At 38.8% G+C, this 17,153-nt stretch overlaps 1 protein-coding gene across 1 annotated transcript in view; it reads left to right on the forward strand.

The window, feature by feature from the left end:
* The window catches only part of si:dkey-174m14.3 (uncharacterized protein LOC563117 homolog), a 42,341-nt gene that overhangs the window by 19,048 nt on the left and 6,140 nt on the right, over positions 1-17,153 (forward strand). The window contains exons 3-6 of the mRNA XM_007252924.3: positions 10,168-10,329; positions 10,618-10,684; positions 12,995-13,102; positions 16,186-16,266. Of these exons, the coding sequence (XP_007252986.3) occupies positions 10,168-10,329; positions 10,618-10,684; positions 12,995-13,102; positions 16,186-16,266 (418 nt within the window). The remainder of the gene's footprint in view (positions 1-10,167; positions 10,330-10,617; positions 10,685-12,994; positions 13,103-16,185; positions 16,267-17,153) is intronic.

The raw sequence follows: 17,153 nt of genomic DNA on the forward strand, positions 1-17,153 counted from the left end.
TTGTGATCCTACTGTAGCAGTTTTACAGCGAGTTTTTCAGTAAGAGTCCTGGCACAGAACTGCAGCTGCTGTTTTTTATTTGTAACAACTGACTGCAAACCGCAACACTACCACTCACATTCACTGTCAATCACATCTACACCACCCGTATCTAAAACATCCAGAAGGCCTAGAGTGACCTTTTTATTTACATCATGCCCCACTGTAAATCAGAACATGATTGCTTGTTTCCTAATTATATTGGTGGTTAATTTAACCTGCAAGTATTTCAGTGCAGTGTGGAGTGTTATATCAGTTGCTGGTGTAACAGTTTGGAATGAGTTCAATGGGTCAGTGGTGTAACGGTGTGAAGTATGTTTATATCACTGGTGTAACGGTGTGGAGTGTGTTACAGGAGTTAGTGGTGTAACAGTGTGAAGTGTGTTAAAGGAGTTAGTGGTGTAACGGTGTGAAGTACGTTTTGCATCACTGGTGTAACGGTGTGGAATGTGTTACAGGAGTTAGTGGTGTAACAGTGTGAAGTGTGTTACAGGAGTTATTGGTGTAACGGTGTGGAGTATGTTTTGCATCACTGGTGTAATGGTGTGGAGTGTGTTACAGGAGTTAGTGGTGTAACAGTGTGAAGTGTGTTACAGGAGTTATTGGTGTAACGGTGTGGAGTATGTTTTGCATCACTGGTGTAACGGTGTGGAGTATGTTTTGCATCACTGGTGTAATGGTGTGGAGTGTGTTACAGGAGTTATTGGTGTAACGGTGTGGAGTATGTTTTGCATCACTGGTGTAATGGTGTGGAGTGTGTTACAGGAGTTATTGGTGTAACGGTGTGGAGTAGATTTTGGGTCAATGGTGTAATGATGTGGAGTGTATTAAAGGAGTTAGTGGTGTAACAATGTGGAGTATGTTATGGGTCACTGATGTAATAGTTTGGACTGTGTTACAGCAGTTATTGGTGTGGAGTATGTTATGGGTCACTGGTGTAACTGGAGTGTGTTAAAGAAGTTATTGGTGTAACAGTGTGGAGTGTGTTATAGGTCACTGGTCTAACGGTGTGGAGTGTGTTACAGGAGTTTTTGGTCTAACAGTGTGGGGTATGTTATGGGTCTCTGGTGTAACAGTGTGGAGTATGTTATTGGTCTCTGGTGTAACCGTGTGGAGTGTGTTATTGGTTTGTGGTGTAACAGTGTGGAGTGTGTTAGGGGTCAGTGGTGTAACAGTTTGGAGTGTGTTATGGGTCAGTGGTGTAACAGTGTGGAGTGTGTTATGGATCAGGGTTGTAACAGTGTTGAATGTGTTACAGGTCAGTGGTGTTTGGAGTGTGGTTTGGGTCACTGGTGTAACAGTGTGGAGCGTGTTACTGGAGTTATTGAGATAACAGTGAGAAATATGTTATGGGTCAATGTGTGGAGTGTTACAGGAGTTATTGGTACAACAGTGTGGAATGTAAAATTGGTCACTGGTGAAACAGTGTGGAGTGTATAGCAGGTCACTGGTGTAACAGTGTGGAGTGTGTTACAGGAGTTATTGGTACAACAGTGTGGAATGTAAAATTGGTCACTGGTGTAACAGTATGGATTGTATAGCGGGTCACTGGTGTAACAGTGTGGAGTGTGTTACAGGAGTTATTGGTACAACAGTGTGGAATGTAAAATTGGTCACTGGTGTAACAGCGTGGAGTGTATAGCAGGTCACTGGTGTAACAGTGTGGAGTGTTACAGGAGTTATTGGTACAACAGTGTGGAATGTAAAATTGGTCACTGGTGTAACAGCGTGGAGTGTATAGCAGGTCACTGGTGTAACAGTGTGGAGTGTTACAGGAGTTATTGGTACAACAGTGTGGAATGTAAAATTGGTCACTGGTGTAACAGCGTGGAGTGTATAGCAGGTCACTGGTGTAACAGTGTGGAGTGTTACAGGAGTTATTGGTACAACAGTGTGGAATGTAAAATTGGTCACTGGTGTAACAGCGTGGAGTGTATAGCAGGTCACTGGTGTAACAGTGTGGAGTGTTACAGGAATTATTGGTACAACAGTGTGGAATGTAGCTCTCTGTAGCTTCCCTCTTTCTGTTTTTATCTGTTTCTTCACCCTCACTTACTTTGTTTCTCTCTTTACCCTCTGTCCTATCCTTTCTCTCCCTCTCTCTCAAATTACAGAAATGATTATGTCTGTCCCCTTCTTTTTTATTTCTCTTTTTTATTTTCTCTTTTCTCTATCATAAATGACTACAATCTCTCTCTCTCTCTGTCGGTGGGTAGGATGGTTTTACCCCATGTCTGTCACTGTTGTATTCACCAGTGTGGATATCTGATAGCTGATATAAGAGAAAGTATTAGTGTTGTGCTCCAATGTTGGAGCTTCATGTGTTTCAGATGGAAATTGTGCTAGTCTTCTCCCAGAGCGGTTAATACTGTGTATCCTAATTCGCAGATGAATAATTCCCGTATTGATGCATCCTATCTTCTTTTCATGATTACCTAGCACCACTTCCCTAAAACATCATGGCAAATATAGGTGTGTGTGTGTTTGTGTGTGTTTGTGTGTGTGTGTGTGTGTGTGTGTGTGTGTGTGTGTGTGTGTGTGTGTGTGAGCGTGTGTGTAAGGTGTGAGTCAGCCTCACTGGGTTTCCGTGAATGTGCTGCGGCGAAGGCGTTTCCTGGGAGATAATCAGTCAGAATTGAGAGACAAAATACAGAGAGACTAATTCTCTCTCTTTTTCTCTCTCTCTCTCTCTCTCCCTCTTTCTACTTCCTCATTCTTTATTTTTCTCCCTCTCTCCCCCTTTTTCTTCTTTAACATTCATTCCATTCTCTCTATGTAAATTTTACTCTTTCTCTCTCTTGCTTTTCTATTTATATCACTCTCCTCTTTTTATCTTTTTAATTTCTCTCTATAACTACTCTCTTTACCCACCCCTTTCTCATCAGTCTTTGCACTCTCTCACCTTTTTCTTTCTGCTATTTATATCTCCTCATTTTCTTTTTTCTCTGTTCCTTTCTTTTGCCTCCTGTCCCCTCTTTTACTTCTTCCCCTTATACTCCTTTTTCTCATTTTCGTTTCTCTCTCTCTTTTTCTCCCACTCCCCGTCTCTCTGTTGGTCAGTGTTAGTAGGTGAGATATTTTGGAGGAATGGTGTTGAATTAACCTCCTGCTGCGTGTGTGTGAAAGAGAGAGAGAGCGAGTGAGTGAGAGAAAGAGAGAGAGAAAGAGAGACTCACACAAGCACCAAGTGATGACTCACACGTAGGGAGTGAAGAAAAACCTCACACACACACTCACACTCACACACAACCCTCGCCATCTGGATAGACAGAAGCCAAAAGAGGGGAATTAGCACAGGGACAGAAGTGTGTGTGTGTGGGTGTGTGTGTAAGTCTGTGTGTGAATGTGGTGGAACTCTTTCTTTTTTTATTCTGTTGCTGTACTGACCCCACTGTTGACCCCCGCCATCTCTGCCGTCACTGATCTCTCTGTTCAGGAGCACAGCTGCACCAGAGATCAACCACAGGGGATGCTTTACTATAACCAGCTTAACCAACATAGTTCTCTTTTTTACACTGAAGCTAAAAGGTTAATATAGCTAACAAGCAATGGGAGCTTGTACCACAACAGGTCTGAGTACAGTTTGTTAATTGTTTTTCAAATTCTAATCCTATTTCCCTATTTTGAAATTTATCAAAAGCACTGGAGATCATGTATTTACTTGCTTTTTTTCACAATATAGGTAATTTTATTCATTTATTATATTTTATTAACTTTTGAATGGATAGTGGCAGTCAGTGAATGTACCTTAACTTTAGTAATCAGGCCAGTACAGACATAGAGAACTACTCTTTTTGTCTTAATACACATATTTTCTAAACTTGGAACCAGGGGCGGAATAACGCACAGAGTACCCTAGGCTGCAGTCTTGGGGCATTTCAAGGTTGTTGAAGGTAGAATATGCAGTGACACTTAGCATTTCTTTTCTCTGTTAAAGCTCTCAGTTAAACTCAGCATATATATATAATTATATATAAATCATCAAAACTACCCTGAGATATGCCTAAAAAATAAATAATGATTTTAATTATGATTAATCACATAATATTCTTGTGATTAATACAATTAAAAACAGATATTTTTAAGTGATTGACGTCATTAATATGAAGAGCATTATTTGCTCTAGCAGACTTTATTTATCCCGAAGGAAATTTAGGAATTTTGAAAATTTTGATAGCTAATATAAGAGAAATTATAAGTTAGAAATTAGTTGTTCTCCTCCATGCATGTTGTGCTCCAGTGTTTTAAATAAATGCTAGTCTTCTCCCATCGCTATTAATACTGTGTATCCCAATTCACAGGTGAACAATTCCCATACTGGTGCATCCCTGTGTGAGCTTCTCTCCATAATTACTTCTAAAACATAATGGCAAATATAGGTGTGTGTGTAAAAGTGTTTGGGATGGGGTGCCCTTTCTGTGTAGCCTAGGGGCCTCCATCACCTTAATACACTACTGCTTGGAACAATAAAATGTATTTAAATGCATGGAAACCATTTAAAGGAACACAAATGCAGGTGCACAGATGCAGGAGTGGTCTAGAAACACGTGTGTTTTATTCTGATTGTAAATATACTCTTTGGTTTTTGTGGCACAAAAGAGCAATATATAAGATCTAACCACAAAAGAAAAGATGTGTGTCACTCTCTGGGGCCGTACTGTACGAATTATTTAAGTATTAGCTCAGATAAATTAAATATTATAAATAAAATAGATGGTTACAGATGGTTGATGCATTGGGAACAATTTAATCTGCAGTCTTCTGTGCATTTGATAGAATTCAAAAAAGAGAAATGGGTAACTTTTTGTTTTAGCAAAAAGACAGACAGACCTCAGTAATTAGCACTGGAGCTAACTGGATGTCTAAATCATCAGTTGCCTGAGGTCCCAGAATGCAACCGCCACACCAGTTAAGATGGAATTGTAGTGTCAGCTCAGCACAATTAGTGGTACTGTTAAGGCCAGTTTATACGTCTGCATCAAATCTACACTGTAGCCTATGCAAAGCCACGTACCCTACACCATAGCCTACATTGTAGCCACCTGCGTACCTCCCCAGAAATGTAATCACATGGAGATGATTGGCCCGCACACAGCAGCATAGGGCAATAGACAACAAGCTGACTTGGCACAGACATATAAACCAGCTTTTATATAATCTTAACTTCTATTACTTTTAGCCAAATTAGCCACACAACTCCAGTACTTGATGGTGGAGTATAAACTTCTATTATCACATTTGCCTCAAGATCCAGTGCTTTTTTGTAGGGTATAAGCTTCTATTACTTTTCTAGCCACACAACTCCAGTGCTAGTTGTTAGGGTCCAAACTTCTATTATCATATTAACGTCCAGCTCCATTGCTTGTTAGTGGGGTATACGCTTCTATTACTTGTAAGCCACATTAACATCGAACTACAGAGCTTATTAGTGGAATTTAAGCTTCTATCACTTTAAAGTGGCAGTGTAAAACTAAAGAAGCACCAATGATGTAGCTCTGAGAGAGCACAACTGCCCTTGCTCTGTCTGGGTGGGTAGATGGTGCTCTCTCCCCACATCACTCCAAAGGGTGATGTCAATCAGCACGAGGTGTTTGTGAGCTTATGTTTATGATCCGAGTCGCTGTGCTTTCCTCCGAGTGTGCTGTGATGCAACTGTGTAATGCTGCATCAGCAACAGTTCAAAAAGAGGCGGAGTATGACTTCACATGTATGGGATGAGGTATGTGCTAGTCTTCACCCTTGTGGTGTTGGAGCATCACTAGTGATAGGGGGAGTTCTAATGAGTGGGTTGAGTAATTGGTCGTGTAAATTGGGAGAAAATGGGATTAAAAATTAGAAATTAAATTTTTGTCAAAATTTTGTTGATCAATTGGAAGATGGAAGACACTGGAGAAATCATATTTTTTTTCACAACTTTCACCTTAATGACAACTGTCCATGTGGTGCTTCCTGTGTCAGATGTTGAATTTATTGGCAGTGTGGAGTGTATAGCCTGTATAGCCTGAACCTGCCAAACCTCACTTGCTTTTCTCTTCCATGTTGGCAGGACGCCCACCCAGCGGCGTCTCAGAGCTTCAGGGAACATGTAACACAGTTCCATCGTGTGTCAAGCAGAGAGAACCAAACAGAGAGAGTGAGAGGGAGGGAGGGGGAGATCGGTTTAAAATCTACATGAGAGGTGGTGTCCCCAAACAAACCATGAAAAAGATTTATATCGGCAAAACCGCCCTCAAAACCGCTCGCAATGGTTGTAAACACCAGAAAAAGAGGTAAGAGAACACGAGTGTCCGTGCCTTCCGCCCACCTGGATCATCTCATCATCCATTATCATCGAGTGTCGCATGCGCATGCAGTGAATGTGGCCCTGTAAACAACAAACATGCAACAAAACAACACAAACAACTGACTAAGAGAGAGAGAGAGAGATCTTTACTGGTTCAGATGATTCATCTCCAGAGTAAAGTGGGGTTAAAGGTCACAAAATAACACACACTGATTCACCCGGGACACTTTCCAATTACTGTGTTTTAGGGGCATGCTGGCTTTGTTAATGCGACAAAATTAAAGCAGTACTCTAGTGAATTCATCCTAATCTCTATCTCCATGCTATAACGGTAGTGAATCATTAAAAAACACAGATAATCACTTTAATTTGTTTCCCGGAATTTGCAAAACAACAGACTCTATATATACTTATAATAAAAATAATTAGGCAGATGTACTATATTTAATATATGGCAAGAATTCTTAATTATAGTTTAAGTACATTATATTGCGAATATATGTGTTCATCACTCTAAATCATTGAACTCAGGTTCCAATCACTTTCATAGCCCCATAGTATGAATGGAATAAATCCAAGCACCAGGCATGAAGACTGTTTCTACAAACATTAGTGAAAGAATGGATGTCTCTCAAAAGGTCAGTGAATTCCACAGTGGTACTGTAATCGGATGTAGCACCTGTTGTTCATGACCAGTCATTAAATGTCCTCAGTACTTAATATTCCAACTGTCAGTGATATTATCACAAAGTGGAAGTTTGTGAGAACAAAAACAACTCATTCTGTCAATGTAAAATGACAGAGCGTGGTCAGCAGATGCTGAGGTGCATACTGCACAGAGGTCGCCGACTTTCTGCAGGGTCAATCACTACAGACTTCCAAAATTCAGATTAGCTTGAGAACAGTAGAGTGTACAGAGCTGGAATGGGTTTCCATAGCTGAGTGGCTCCATTCAAGCCTCCACCAAATGCAATGTAGGTAAGCGGATACTTTTGGCAATACAGTGTATATCTAGATTAAACGATTAAGTACAGATATAGACCAAATATACGTAGACATTTCTGCAGCCTGTCAGTACAATTGAAGTATACCTAAGTAAAATGTGCATAAGTACATATGCACCTTAAAAAGTAAACATAATAAGCATATTTTTTGGAAGTGTTGCTTACAGCAAATTGTATTGAAGGACACAGACAAACAGGACAGCAACAGTGTCCACTGAGACTCAAAAATAAAAAGGGGGTTTTAATGACAGCATTTTTGCTTCTTCGAGCTGTCACAGTAAAAGAGTATTACCATGGGTTTCACAAGCCCCCTGTAAAATAAAAATCACCACAACCAGTCATGTAGTTTTTATCAAAGAACAACCTGAAATATTCAAATAATGCATTATGTGACACCTTTAAACTACAAAGATGTGTGTGTTCACCTGGTGACACTGAATTGTAAGTACAAATGCCTACAAGGTTTTTGTATTGTAATTGTGGTTCCTATCCCCACTATTGTAAATGATTATTGTGCTAAAAGAACACACACAGGGCAGAACACCATCCAGTAATACTTGGACATAAAATGAGGGTTTTAATAACATTTAGCTTTGGTGAGCTGTCACAGTGCTGTAAACCAGCAAGTAAAAGAAGAAAGTGTCATCACGGGTTTCACAACCCCCTGTGAAAGAAGAAAAGAGCGTGTTTTATTGTAAGGTAGAATAACAGGGTTGTAAATAGGCTTTTAAAGTTGTATCAGAGAATATTTTCCCCAATAAAAGTCACATAATTATTATTAAATATTAACCTGAAATTCTCCAGTATTTTGCAGCTTCACTCATGGTACTGGATAGTAAATAAAATGACTAACATTTGTGTTAAATAAAATGAAGAAATATAACTTTATATATTTCCCTAAAATGAACCACAACCCAATCTGATTTTTTTTTAAATCCCTGGACATCTCCATTAAAAGAAGTAGTGTTCTGCACTTGCACTTTCCACTGGCTTAGCAGATGAGATCAGATCCCATCAGATCAGATCAGTGAGGCAGAAATGACTGGAGGTGTTTTGGAAGACACCTGATAATAACGTGTGAATCTCTGAGGGAGGGCGCGCACTGTTTGTGTCTCGTGTGTGTGCATGTGTGTGCGAGTATTGATTTCCAATACTGTGTGGTGCGCATGTTTATGCACTCTCTCACTGCGGGTGGGCTTCTGACCACCAGGGGTTGACCCCATGCCCAGCAGTGATGTCATCAGCACTCTCCATCTGTCTATCAATATATCATCAATCCTTCTCTCCATCTGTGTATCCGTTCCCAGTCATTAGTGCTGCTGCAGGAGGGTCTGTGACGCCTTCTCCCCTTCATGCTGAGGGTTTCGTCCTGAAACAAACTGAAAATGGGTCAGATGACCTGGATCTGTGTAACAGAAGAGAAGCACTTTCTCGCAAAAGTTTAGTTTCACCTATTTAATCTACAGCTTAGCCTACCCACTTGAACTTTTACCCCCAGCAACAGCATAACCACCTCAATAGTTTAGCCCCACCCATTCATTCTACAGCAGCTTAACCCCACTCGTTCATCCTACAGCAGTTTTAAACCAGCCATTCAGGTCTACAATAATTTAGTCATTCCCGTTCATCCTACACTCGTTTACTTCAGTTATAGTAACACTTCTAATGTTAAGCCAATTAGAACATAACTATTTGACATAATTAATCTTTTCTCTTTTTTAAACTGCAGGAAAGTGTTTGATTATTAAAATAAAGAAAAAAAAATAAAGAGCTGATATTACTGTATGAATAAATGAGACACAGTGAAAGGCACACTCATGTAACATGTCTTGAAAAGTTTATCAGGATAAAACTAAACCCCTCTTTCAGTACACAGAAGGAACACCGCTTTTTCCTCATTAAACCAAATCATCCATCCATCTGTTCTACTTTATTCACATGTGGAATTTGTTTGTTGTTTTTTGCTGTGCCCTAATTAAATCACAGTGTTGTTTTGTGGCCTGAAACCAAGTTAAAACACTACAACTTACCTCACAAGCTGAGCAATTATAACAAACTGAGAGAGGAGCTGTAACAGTCACTGTACAGTCTTGTGAAATCATACAATCACAATTAATTGACCCCTTCCAAAGAATAAGGAAAATATCAACCATTCCCCCTTTTAGTAGAAATCCGTTTTTTTTACTTATTTTCTTTTTTGCACATTAAAACCTATAATATGATTTATTTACACTTATAATTATTTATTCAGGAAGGCAGTTAAAATAAAATTTAAATAAAACTCATAATAGCAAAGAAAAAAAATCTAAAAAGGGACAAATGCCTGATATTTGCTTATTGGAAGGGCTTAATTATGATCAATTCAGTTCCTTATTAAAACCTTTGGTTCTATAGAGAACCATGACAATTCAAATAACCATTTGGACATTTAATTGATTATTTGAGCTTTTATATTTTGAGTCATGAGAATGCATTTGTTGCTACATAAAACAAATGATAACAGGTTCAGGAAAATACCACACATGAGGAATTTCTTGCAGGTATATGTAATAAAACAATTTAATCAGCAAAAGAAAATACAAAATTAAGCATTCATACGGTTCTTTGAGTTTTCATGGCTCATGTAGTCCCAAAGCATTTACTAAAGTAGCCTTGAACCACTCCTATATTTTAAGAGTGTTTGTGATCACAGTTTGTCTTTCAGATTCCTGATGCTTAGCAGCAGCTCAGTTCATGTATTGGATTTATGTGCAGCACTTTGTTTCAGTACCACTGTGAAGAAGAAAAACACAGTCGATGATCTGTGAGCTGTTGAATTGAGGTTTGTGTGTATTCGTGTAGCTCTCTGCAGGAGCAGAAGGAGGATCTGCGGAAGCGACTATCCTACACCACCCATAAGCTGGAGCTGCTGGAGAGCGAGTTTGACTCCACTCGGCAGTACCTGGAGACCGAGCTTCGCCGTGCTCAGGAGGAGCTTGACAAATTCACTGATAAGCTAAGAAGGTATAATAAGCACTTACTCTATAGAGTCAGAGAAATTTTATAAATAGAAATGAATGGAAGACTGTAGAAGTAAACCCATTTAAGGATTTTATAATTTAGTACTGAAATATTCAGCAGATAAACACCACCGGATCATACTGTACCACTTTCTCAACCATTGAGCCTACAGCATTTTAGCCCCACAAATTATTGAACAGCAGATTAGCCTCATCCATGTATTTTATGGTAGCTTATTTCTTCCCTTTCTTTCTATAGTACTTTAACTCCACTTGTGTGTGTGTGTTTCAGAATACAGAGCAGTTACTCAGCACTGCAAAGAATCAATCAGGACCTGGAGGACAAAATCCACAGAACTGTGAGTCACTTTCTACAAACATCACATAGCTTTCATATCACCACCATCTAAACTGCATCTATCTGAGACGATATCTGTACAGGCGATATCTGTACAGACGATATCTGTACTTAACATTAAGGTACATTAATTAACCTGATGCGTAACACAGGGTCATTTCTGTCGGTTAATTTATTGCACGGTGTATAATGAGAAGATTGATTAACTGTTCATAAAATGCTTTCAGGTCAGGAGTCAAGTGGCTTTTATTGTCATTCCATCTGAGTAAAAGTACACAGTGAAAAAAAAAGTTTCTCCTGAACCATGGTGCAACATGGAACAAACAGTACAGCATACGTGAAAAAATGCAAAAGTGCAAATGTGCAACAAATTTGCAGATATGGTTCAGTTCCCTCTCTGTGTGTTGAGGAGTCTGATTGACTGGTGGAATAAGCTGTTGCAGAGTCTGGTAGTGATGTCTCATATGCCCTGTTATCTTTTGCCAGACAATTTTGGCACTTTGCTGTGGGGATTTGCTTACATCCTGCAGCATCTTGTCTGAGTTAAAACACAGTTCTACGGCTTCACAGCTCACTGTTGGGTTTTTTTCTATCTCTCTACCCCAAGCCTGGCATTTGGCAAGGTGCCAATAGGTTTATGTTTGTCTACTACAGAGAGTCCTATTGTATTAGCAGGTATTTGCTACAGGAATTAGATAAGCTATATGTGTGCATTTGAATATTTAGGTCAGCAATAGGTGCAATACTTAGAAGGGAGATCTGCAAACATTTATACATATATTGTAGATTAATTGCATAGAATTGTTCTATTATATATTTTTTAACATGATACATTTTAAAAGATGAATACATGTAAGAGAATTACACAAACTGTACAAATTTTGGTTTTAGTTGAATTTTAAATGTGAAGTAAGATTAATAGCTATGAATAACAATTTTAGGGTTGAATATACAGTATTTGTAATATTGAATGCATAAATTGATAACATAATTGTAGGTAAATTAGGTTCAATTGAATAAAGTTAACATGTAATTCTGTATTGCCACATTAACCACCACTGTGCTATGGATTTAATGTAGTGTGTTCAAGACAGTCATGCATAAACAGCCTTTGTTTTAAATAGATTTCTATATGTGAATAAGTAATTTCAGGGCTTTTGTGTGCATTGTTATCAGTGTGTGGTTGATGTATAAGTGTGAGCATGTGCAGTACTGGGTGTTTGAGGGAATTTGAATATCAATACGCTGCTCTGTCTGTCGCTGCTGTTAATTATAGTCTTTTACAGTAGCCTGTCCGCCTTCGAGCCGCATGGCGATACTGAGTGTATTGCAGCAGCAGCTCGGTGGCTCACAGGATGCATCCCCTGCGGGACTGAAATGGGGGATGTAATTAGCCAACCTCAGCAGAGCACTGTACGACTGCCACATGTCTTTATCACAAACTCTCAGATTTACCCTCAAGTCTGTTAAAGCTTTAGCAGAGCTTCCTCACAAACTGCTCAGCCGGCCAACTAATTCATGTTCAAGTTCTTTATTAAGAAATGTGTTGCGTTCAGTTCAACATTCACGAAAAAATGAGCGTGTTCAATGAACGCGTTCTTTTGAACTCGTTCAAGCACAACACTGAAATGACGACTTGTAATTTACACCATTCCCATAAACTGATTTACACCACTTCCACTTTCTAATTTAGACCTTGTCCACTTTCTGATTTACACACTGTCCACTATCTGATTAACTTATTACCACTTTCGGATTTATAGCATTGCCTCTTTCTGGCTGACACAACATACACTGCCTGATTAGTCTACATGCATTTTTTTCCACACTCACCTCCATATATCTTATACCTGCTTTGCTATATGCCTTAGCCACTTGGGCACACATCAAACCCACCTTTGATTTACATCACTTCCTCTTTGTTTACAACAGACCCACTTCTTATGTACACCACACCTACTTCTGGTTCAAATCTAAATATAGACACAGATACACTGAGCACTAAACATCTATAGACACAGTTACAGATACTGACAGTGGCTCTGTATATCATCCTTTAATATTCGTTATGACAGTATGTGATGATCTGGGAGTGTGTAGAGGTTTGTCCGAATTCTCTGCGCTTATTACCCACTTTGGATTAGATGAGGAGAATCTCCCTGTGTTTCATAACTGTGCTGAATTTTCTACGCACAGAATTCATAAGCAGAAATCATTTCCATAGTTATTAATTAGAGAGTTGTTGTTGTAAATGGCAAAGATTTGCCTCTCTGCTACTTATCTACTCCTCCTTCTCCTCCTCTCTCCTCAGTCGCAGCACCACGATGATGAGAAACGAGCACTGAGTCGAGAAATCATCGTCCTCAACAACCATCTCATGGAGGCCAAGATGACCATCGAGAAGCTGAGGGAGGATAATGTAAGAGCTACTTCAGTCTCAGTCGTTTCTCCACAGCGAACAAACAACCCATAGCATGTGTTTTCCCCTTTAACTTTTCTCATAGCCTTTGAGTGACATTTACGACATCATAACCGTGCTGGATTAAAAAAACTGTTTTCATAAATGTTCCAGGTTAGTTCCCATAGTTTTACAGCATGGAGAGAACAGTAATAGAGAGTTGGGCATGAACTAGGGCTGCACGATATTGGAAAATTTTCACATTGTAAATGTTCTTTTTTCAACAATACAGTATATATTGAGATATTAAACAATGCAGGGCCCATGACGTCACCAGCTCCCCCCCACCCGCACGCTGTCTCGCGTCTGGACTGATCAGGAGTTAGCTCAGAGCACTCAAACCCAGAGGAAAACAGCAAAACAACAGTAATCGGCCATTTAATCAGTCATTTCAATGGCTTTTTTAAAAAGGTAAATAAGAGCGTTTTGATGGGATTAAAAGCATGAATTCGGCTGTAACTGGAAACATCTGCACAAAACTGTGCTGGAGTGAGGTGCACAGCTTTCAACATGTGCGTTTACAACCATGTGGAGGCCATGCTGTTACCTCGTGTATACTCCTGCCCCTCCCTTATGCTCCCCCTTAAATGATCGTGCAGCCCTATTATGAACTAATATTGAGTAAGGACCATTCCCATCGCAGTGTTCTCTGCCAATTCCCACAGCAAAATTTTTTATGAACTTTAACCAGACTAAAACTGCACTAAACTGAATAAAATGTGTTTGAACACACGTTTATGGGTTGTAACATTAACATAACTAGAATTGTCCATATAAACAGATATCACATCCACACTCAAATCAGGGGACCCCGCACTGGTCATAGCACTGCTCTTTGCCTTCCTTTGAAGATGGCAAATGTCATGGGACACAATATTACTCCCATATCTCAGTAATTGGATGCTGTATTCCACTCTAGCTTATGCCTGGCTTTAGGCTTGAAGGAGAACTAAAAAGGTGTAAAATTGACTTTATTGTAATAAAACACGATAAAGAGTAATAACCTTTGTTGAATAGCACACTTCTGCTCTCCCGCAGCTTTCTGAGATCCAGTAATTGTTGTGCTTTTTTGAGCATTCTTTACAACGGGCGCTTCATGGCATCCACTTGCCCCTGCAGATAAATTGCATTATCCAGGCTCAAAATAGCTCCACACCTCATTGGTAGAATCCGGAGAGCCCTGACATTTAAAACGAGGCATTAATAACTTTAAAAGCTTATTAAAACCACTGTTTACAACCTGTAATGTAGCCTAATCTCTGGGTGTCTGGAGATTAGGCTATGCTACAGGTGTCACACAAGACAAGTTAGAGGATCCAAATGCAGGTTTATTTACAAAAATACAGAAAAACACAGGCAAACGGTACAGAACGGGGCAAATGAATATAAAAAAAAACAGAACAAAGGTCAGAGAAAGAAACGCTTTGAAATGCCGTACGGATACAAACACAACGTTGTACAAACAAGACAAGTACAGGTGTGACCTCCCTAAATATTGCTACTGATTGGACAATAGACAACAGGTGATCACAGTTGCTAATTCTGGGGAGATAGCGACCTGCTATGTTGTAAAGGTGCAACACCAGGCTCAGTCGTGACAGCGGGTAAACATTTGGACATATAGTGTAACTCTATTCTGATTATTTTTATGTAAAATCTGCACTCACTGGATGATTTTCTTCTGGACATAAAATAAACTTGCACATCTACAAAAAAAAAAATGCAAAAACAAGCAATCTATAACTTATTTTATATTTTCACCCTAAAACAGTGAGAAGTGGCCCAATAATTGCATGAAACCACTTCCATATCTGCTCTCTTTGTTTTTCCTGATCGGGAAAAACAACGAGCAGACAGGAAGAGAAGTCTGATGTAAATATTTGGACGCAGCAGAGAGCAGATAGTCTCACCGCCTTGTTCAGGAGAGTAAAGTTCATAAGCACTGTCTCGCAGCTCAGATGTTTGTACTGTTTTTGAAGCTCCACACAAGATGAAGACACGATAGCATCAGTTCTATGTGGGTATAAATTTATTTAATGACATCTCTATATATCTGGTGTGTACTGTTAATTAGGGAAAATGTAGAATATCATATATTTATAAAATATAAATAAATGATGTAAAGTTTAAAAATATCCTTCACACTTACACATACTATGTGCAGAAATGGTTTTCTCTGTGCCCACTGTCCTACACATTATACTCCTTCATCTGCTCCCAGGTCACTGGACCCATCTAAACAGTACAGTAACACTTATGCACTTACTGAGTCAAGGTGTGTGTTAAAGCCGGACAACAATCATGCAGGGCATTGGACCTCCAGGACAAGGGTTGGGGACCACTACTATATAGAACCATTCATTGAATGACCATTGAAACACTGAAAAAGTTATCTGTAAAACCAAAAGTGGTCCTTCTTGACATAATTAAAAAACAATCATTTGACTCAAATGTCATACAAAAGAGGTCATACATAGTACTGCAAAGGGTTATTTGGCTCAACAGAAAACAACAGAAATGATCACACTTGTTTCCAATGTATGGATTACCCTTCAGGCACCAAGAGTTTTTATTATTAAACTCTAATTTTCACTCTAACTCTAATAATTTTTTCTTCAAATGCAATTAGCTTATTAATTGTATTACATTTTACTACTTGTACTTTTATAATTATACATTTCATTATTTTTGTATGCTTTTTAGTTACTTTCTTTACACTTATTTTAATGTTTTTTTTTCTGGTCGCTCTTAATTATTTACTTTATTTTACTGTTCCCAAGTTTAACATTTATGTATCATTTTTATGATTACATTTATGGTCTTGTTTTAATGTCCCCGTTATACTTTTGAATCTTAAATTTATAGATACTATTATCCATCCTGTCTTCTGGACGCTAGGCTGCATTATAAATGAGGGTCACCCTCAAAATATTCAGAGTGATAATCGATTGAAAAAGGTTGTTTGATTGATACTTTTTTTGGTATTTTACAGAAACATTTTTTTACTCTTTCCTTTTCTTTCCATCCCCCTTCTCTTTCTGCAGGACCTGTACAGGAAGGACTGTAACCTGGCTGCTCAGCTCCTGCAGTGCAACAAAACACACTACAGAGCCCAGCTGTCTGAGGTCAGATGCACTGCAGTGTGTGTGTGTATGTGTGTGTGATCAGTTTGTAGGTTCTTTCCCTCTAATCCCTCTAATCTCCTTTACTTCTGGATCATTTAAACTACAGGTAGATGAAGGTGATAAATATGAACAGTGCTACAGCTATGTTTTAAACTAAGCTAACTCTGATGATGCACAAAAGTGTGCCCGAACTTCATCACTATTATAGAATTCAATTCTTGCTACTCAAGCTGTGGCTTAAAACTGACAAAGCTCTGTACTTCCACACTAGCCAGAACTAATTGGACTAAAATTGAATTATGTATTTATAGTTTTTAAAAATCGCCTGTTTTCTCTTCCACTTATTTTTCTTGCAATCTTGTTTTTTTTTTTAGATTGGCTTTCAAGATAACATCCTGGTGACTAGCAGGCAAAAGCTGTTGAACACAGAATAAGGGAAGAAAATGTTAATTATATTAAAAATATTAATTAATTGTTTATTACTATGAAATAAAGGAATACAATCAGAAATTCAGGATTCTATAGGAAAGAAATTATGTGTTCAACTGCTTTTACCTACAACTCACCCAGCTTTTATTTTAAAAGAGTTTGAGTTTGAGTGATAGTAGTGGGTGCCAGATGTAAGAAAAAAAGCATTACCACCCACAGTGGACAGACAAGTGGGTGGTAATGATTGTGACCTGCAGTGTCTGACAGAAATCACATCTACATTAAATGCAGGAGACTGTACCCACACAGCCTGCAGGTCAGTATAGTGTTCTTTAGCTTCCACTGGACATGGCAACAGTGAAACGGGAATTAATGTAGAAGTAGAAGCCAAATATATTTTAGAAACTGATCATATGCTTTCATTATATTTAATTTATTAATCCTATTCATGCATCCTC

This window comes from Astyanax mexicanus, chromosome 1 (genome assembly GCF_023375975.1).
Source record: "Astyanax mexicanus isolate ESR-SI-001 chromosome 1, AstMex3_surface, whole genome shotgun sequence".
Lineage (NCBI taxonomy): Eukaryota > Metazoa > Chordata > Actinopteri > Characiformes > Acestrorhamphidae > Astyanax > Astyanax mexicanus.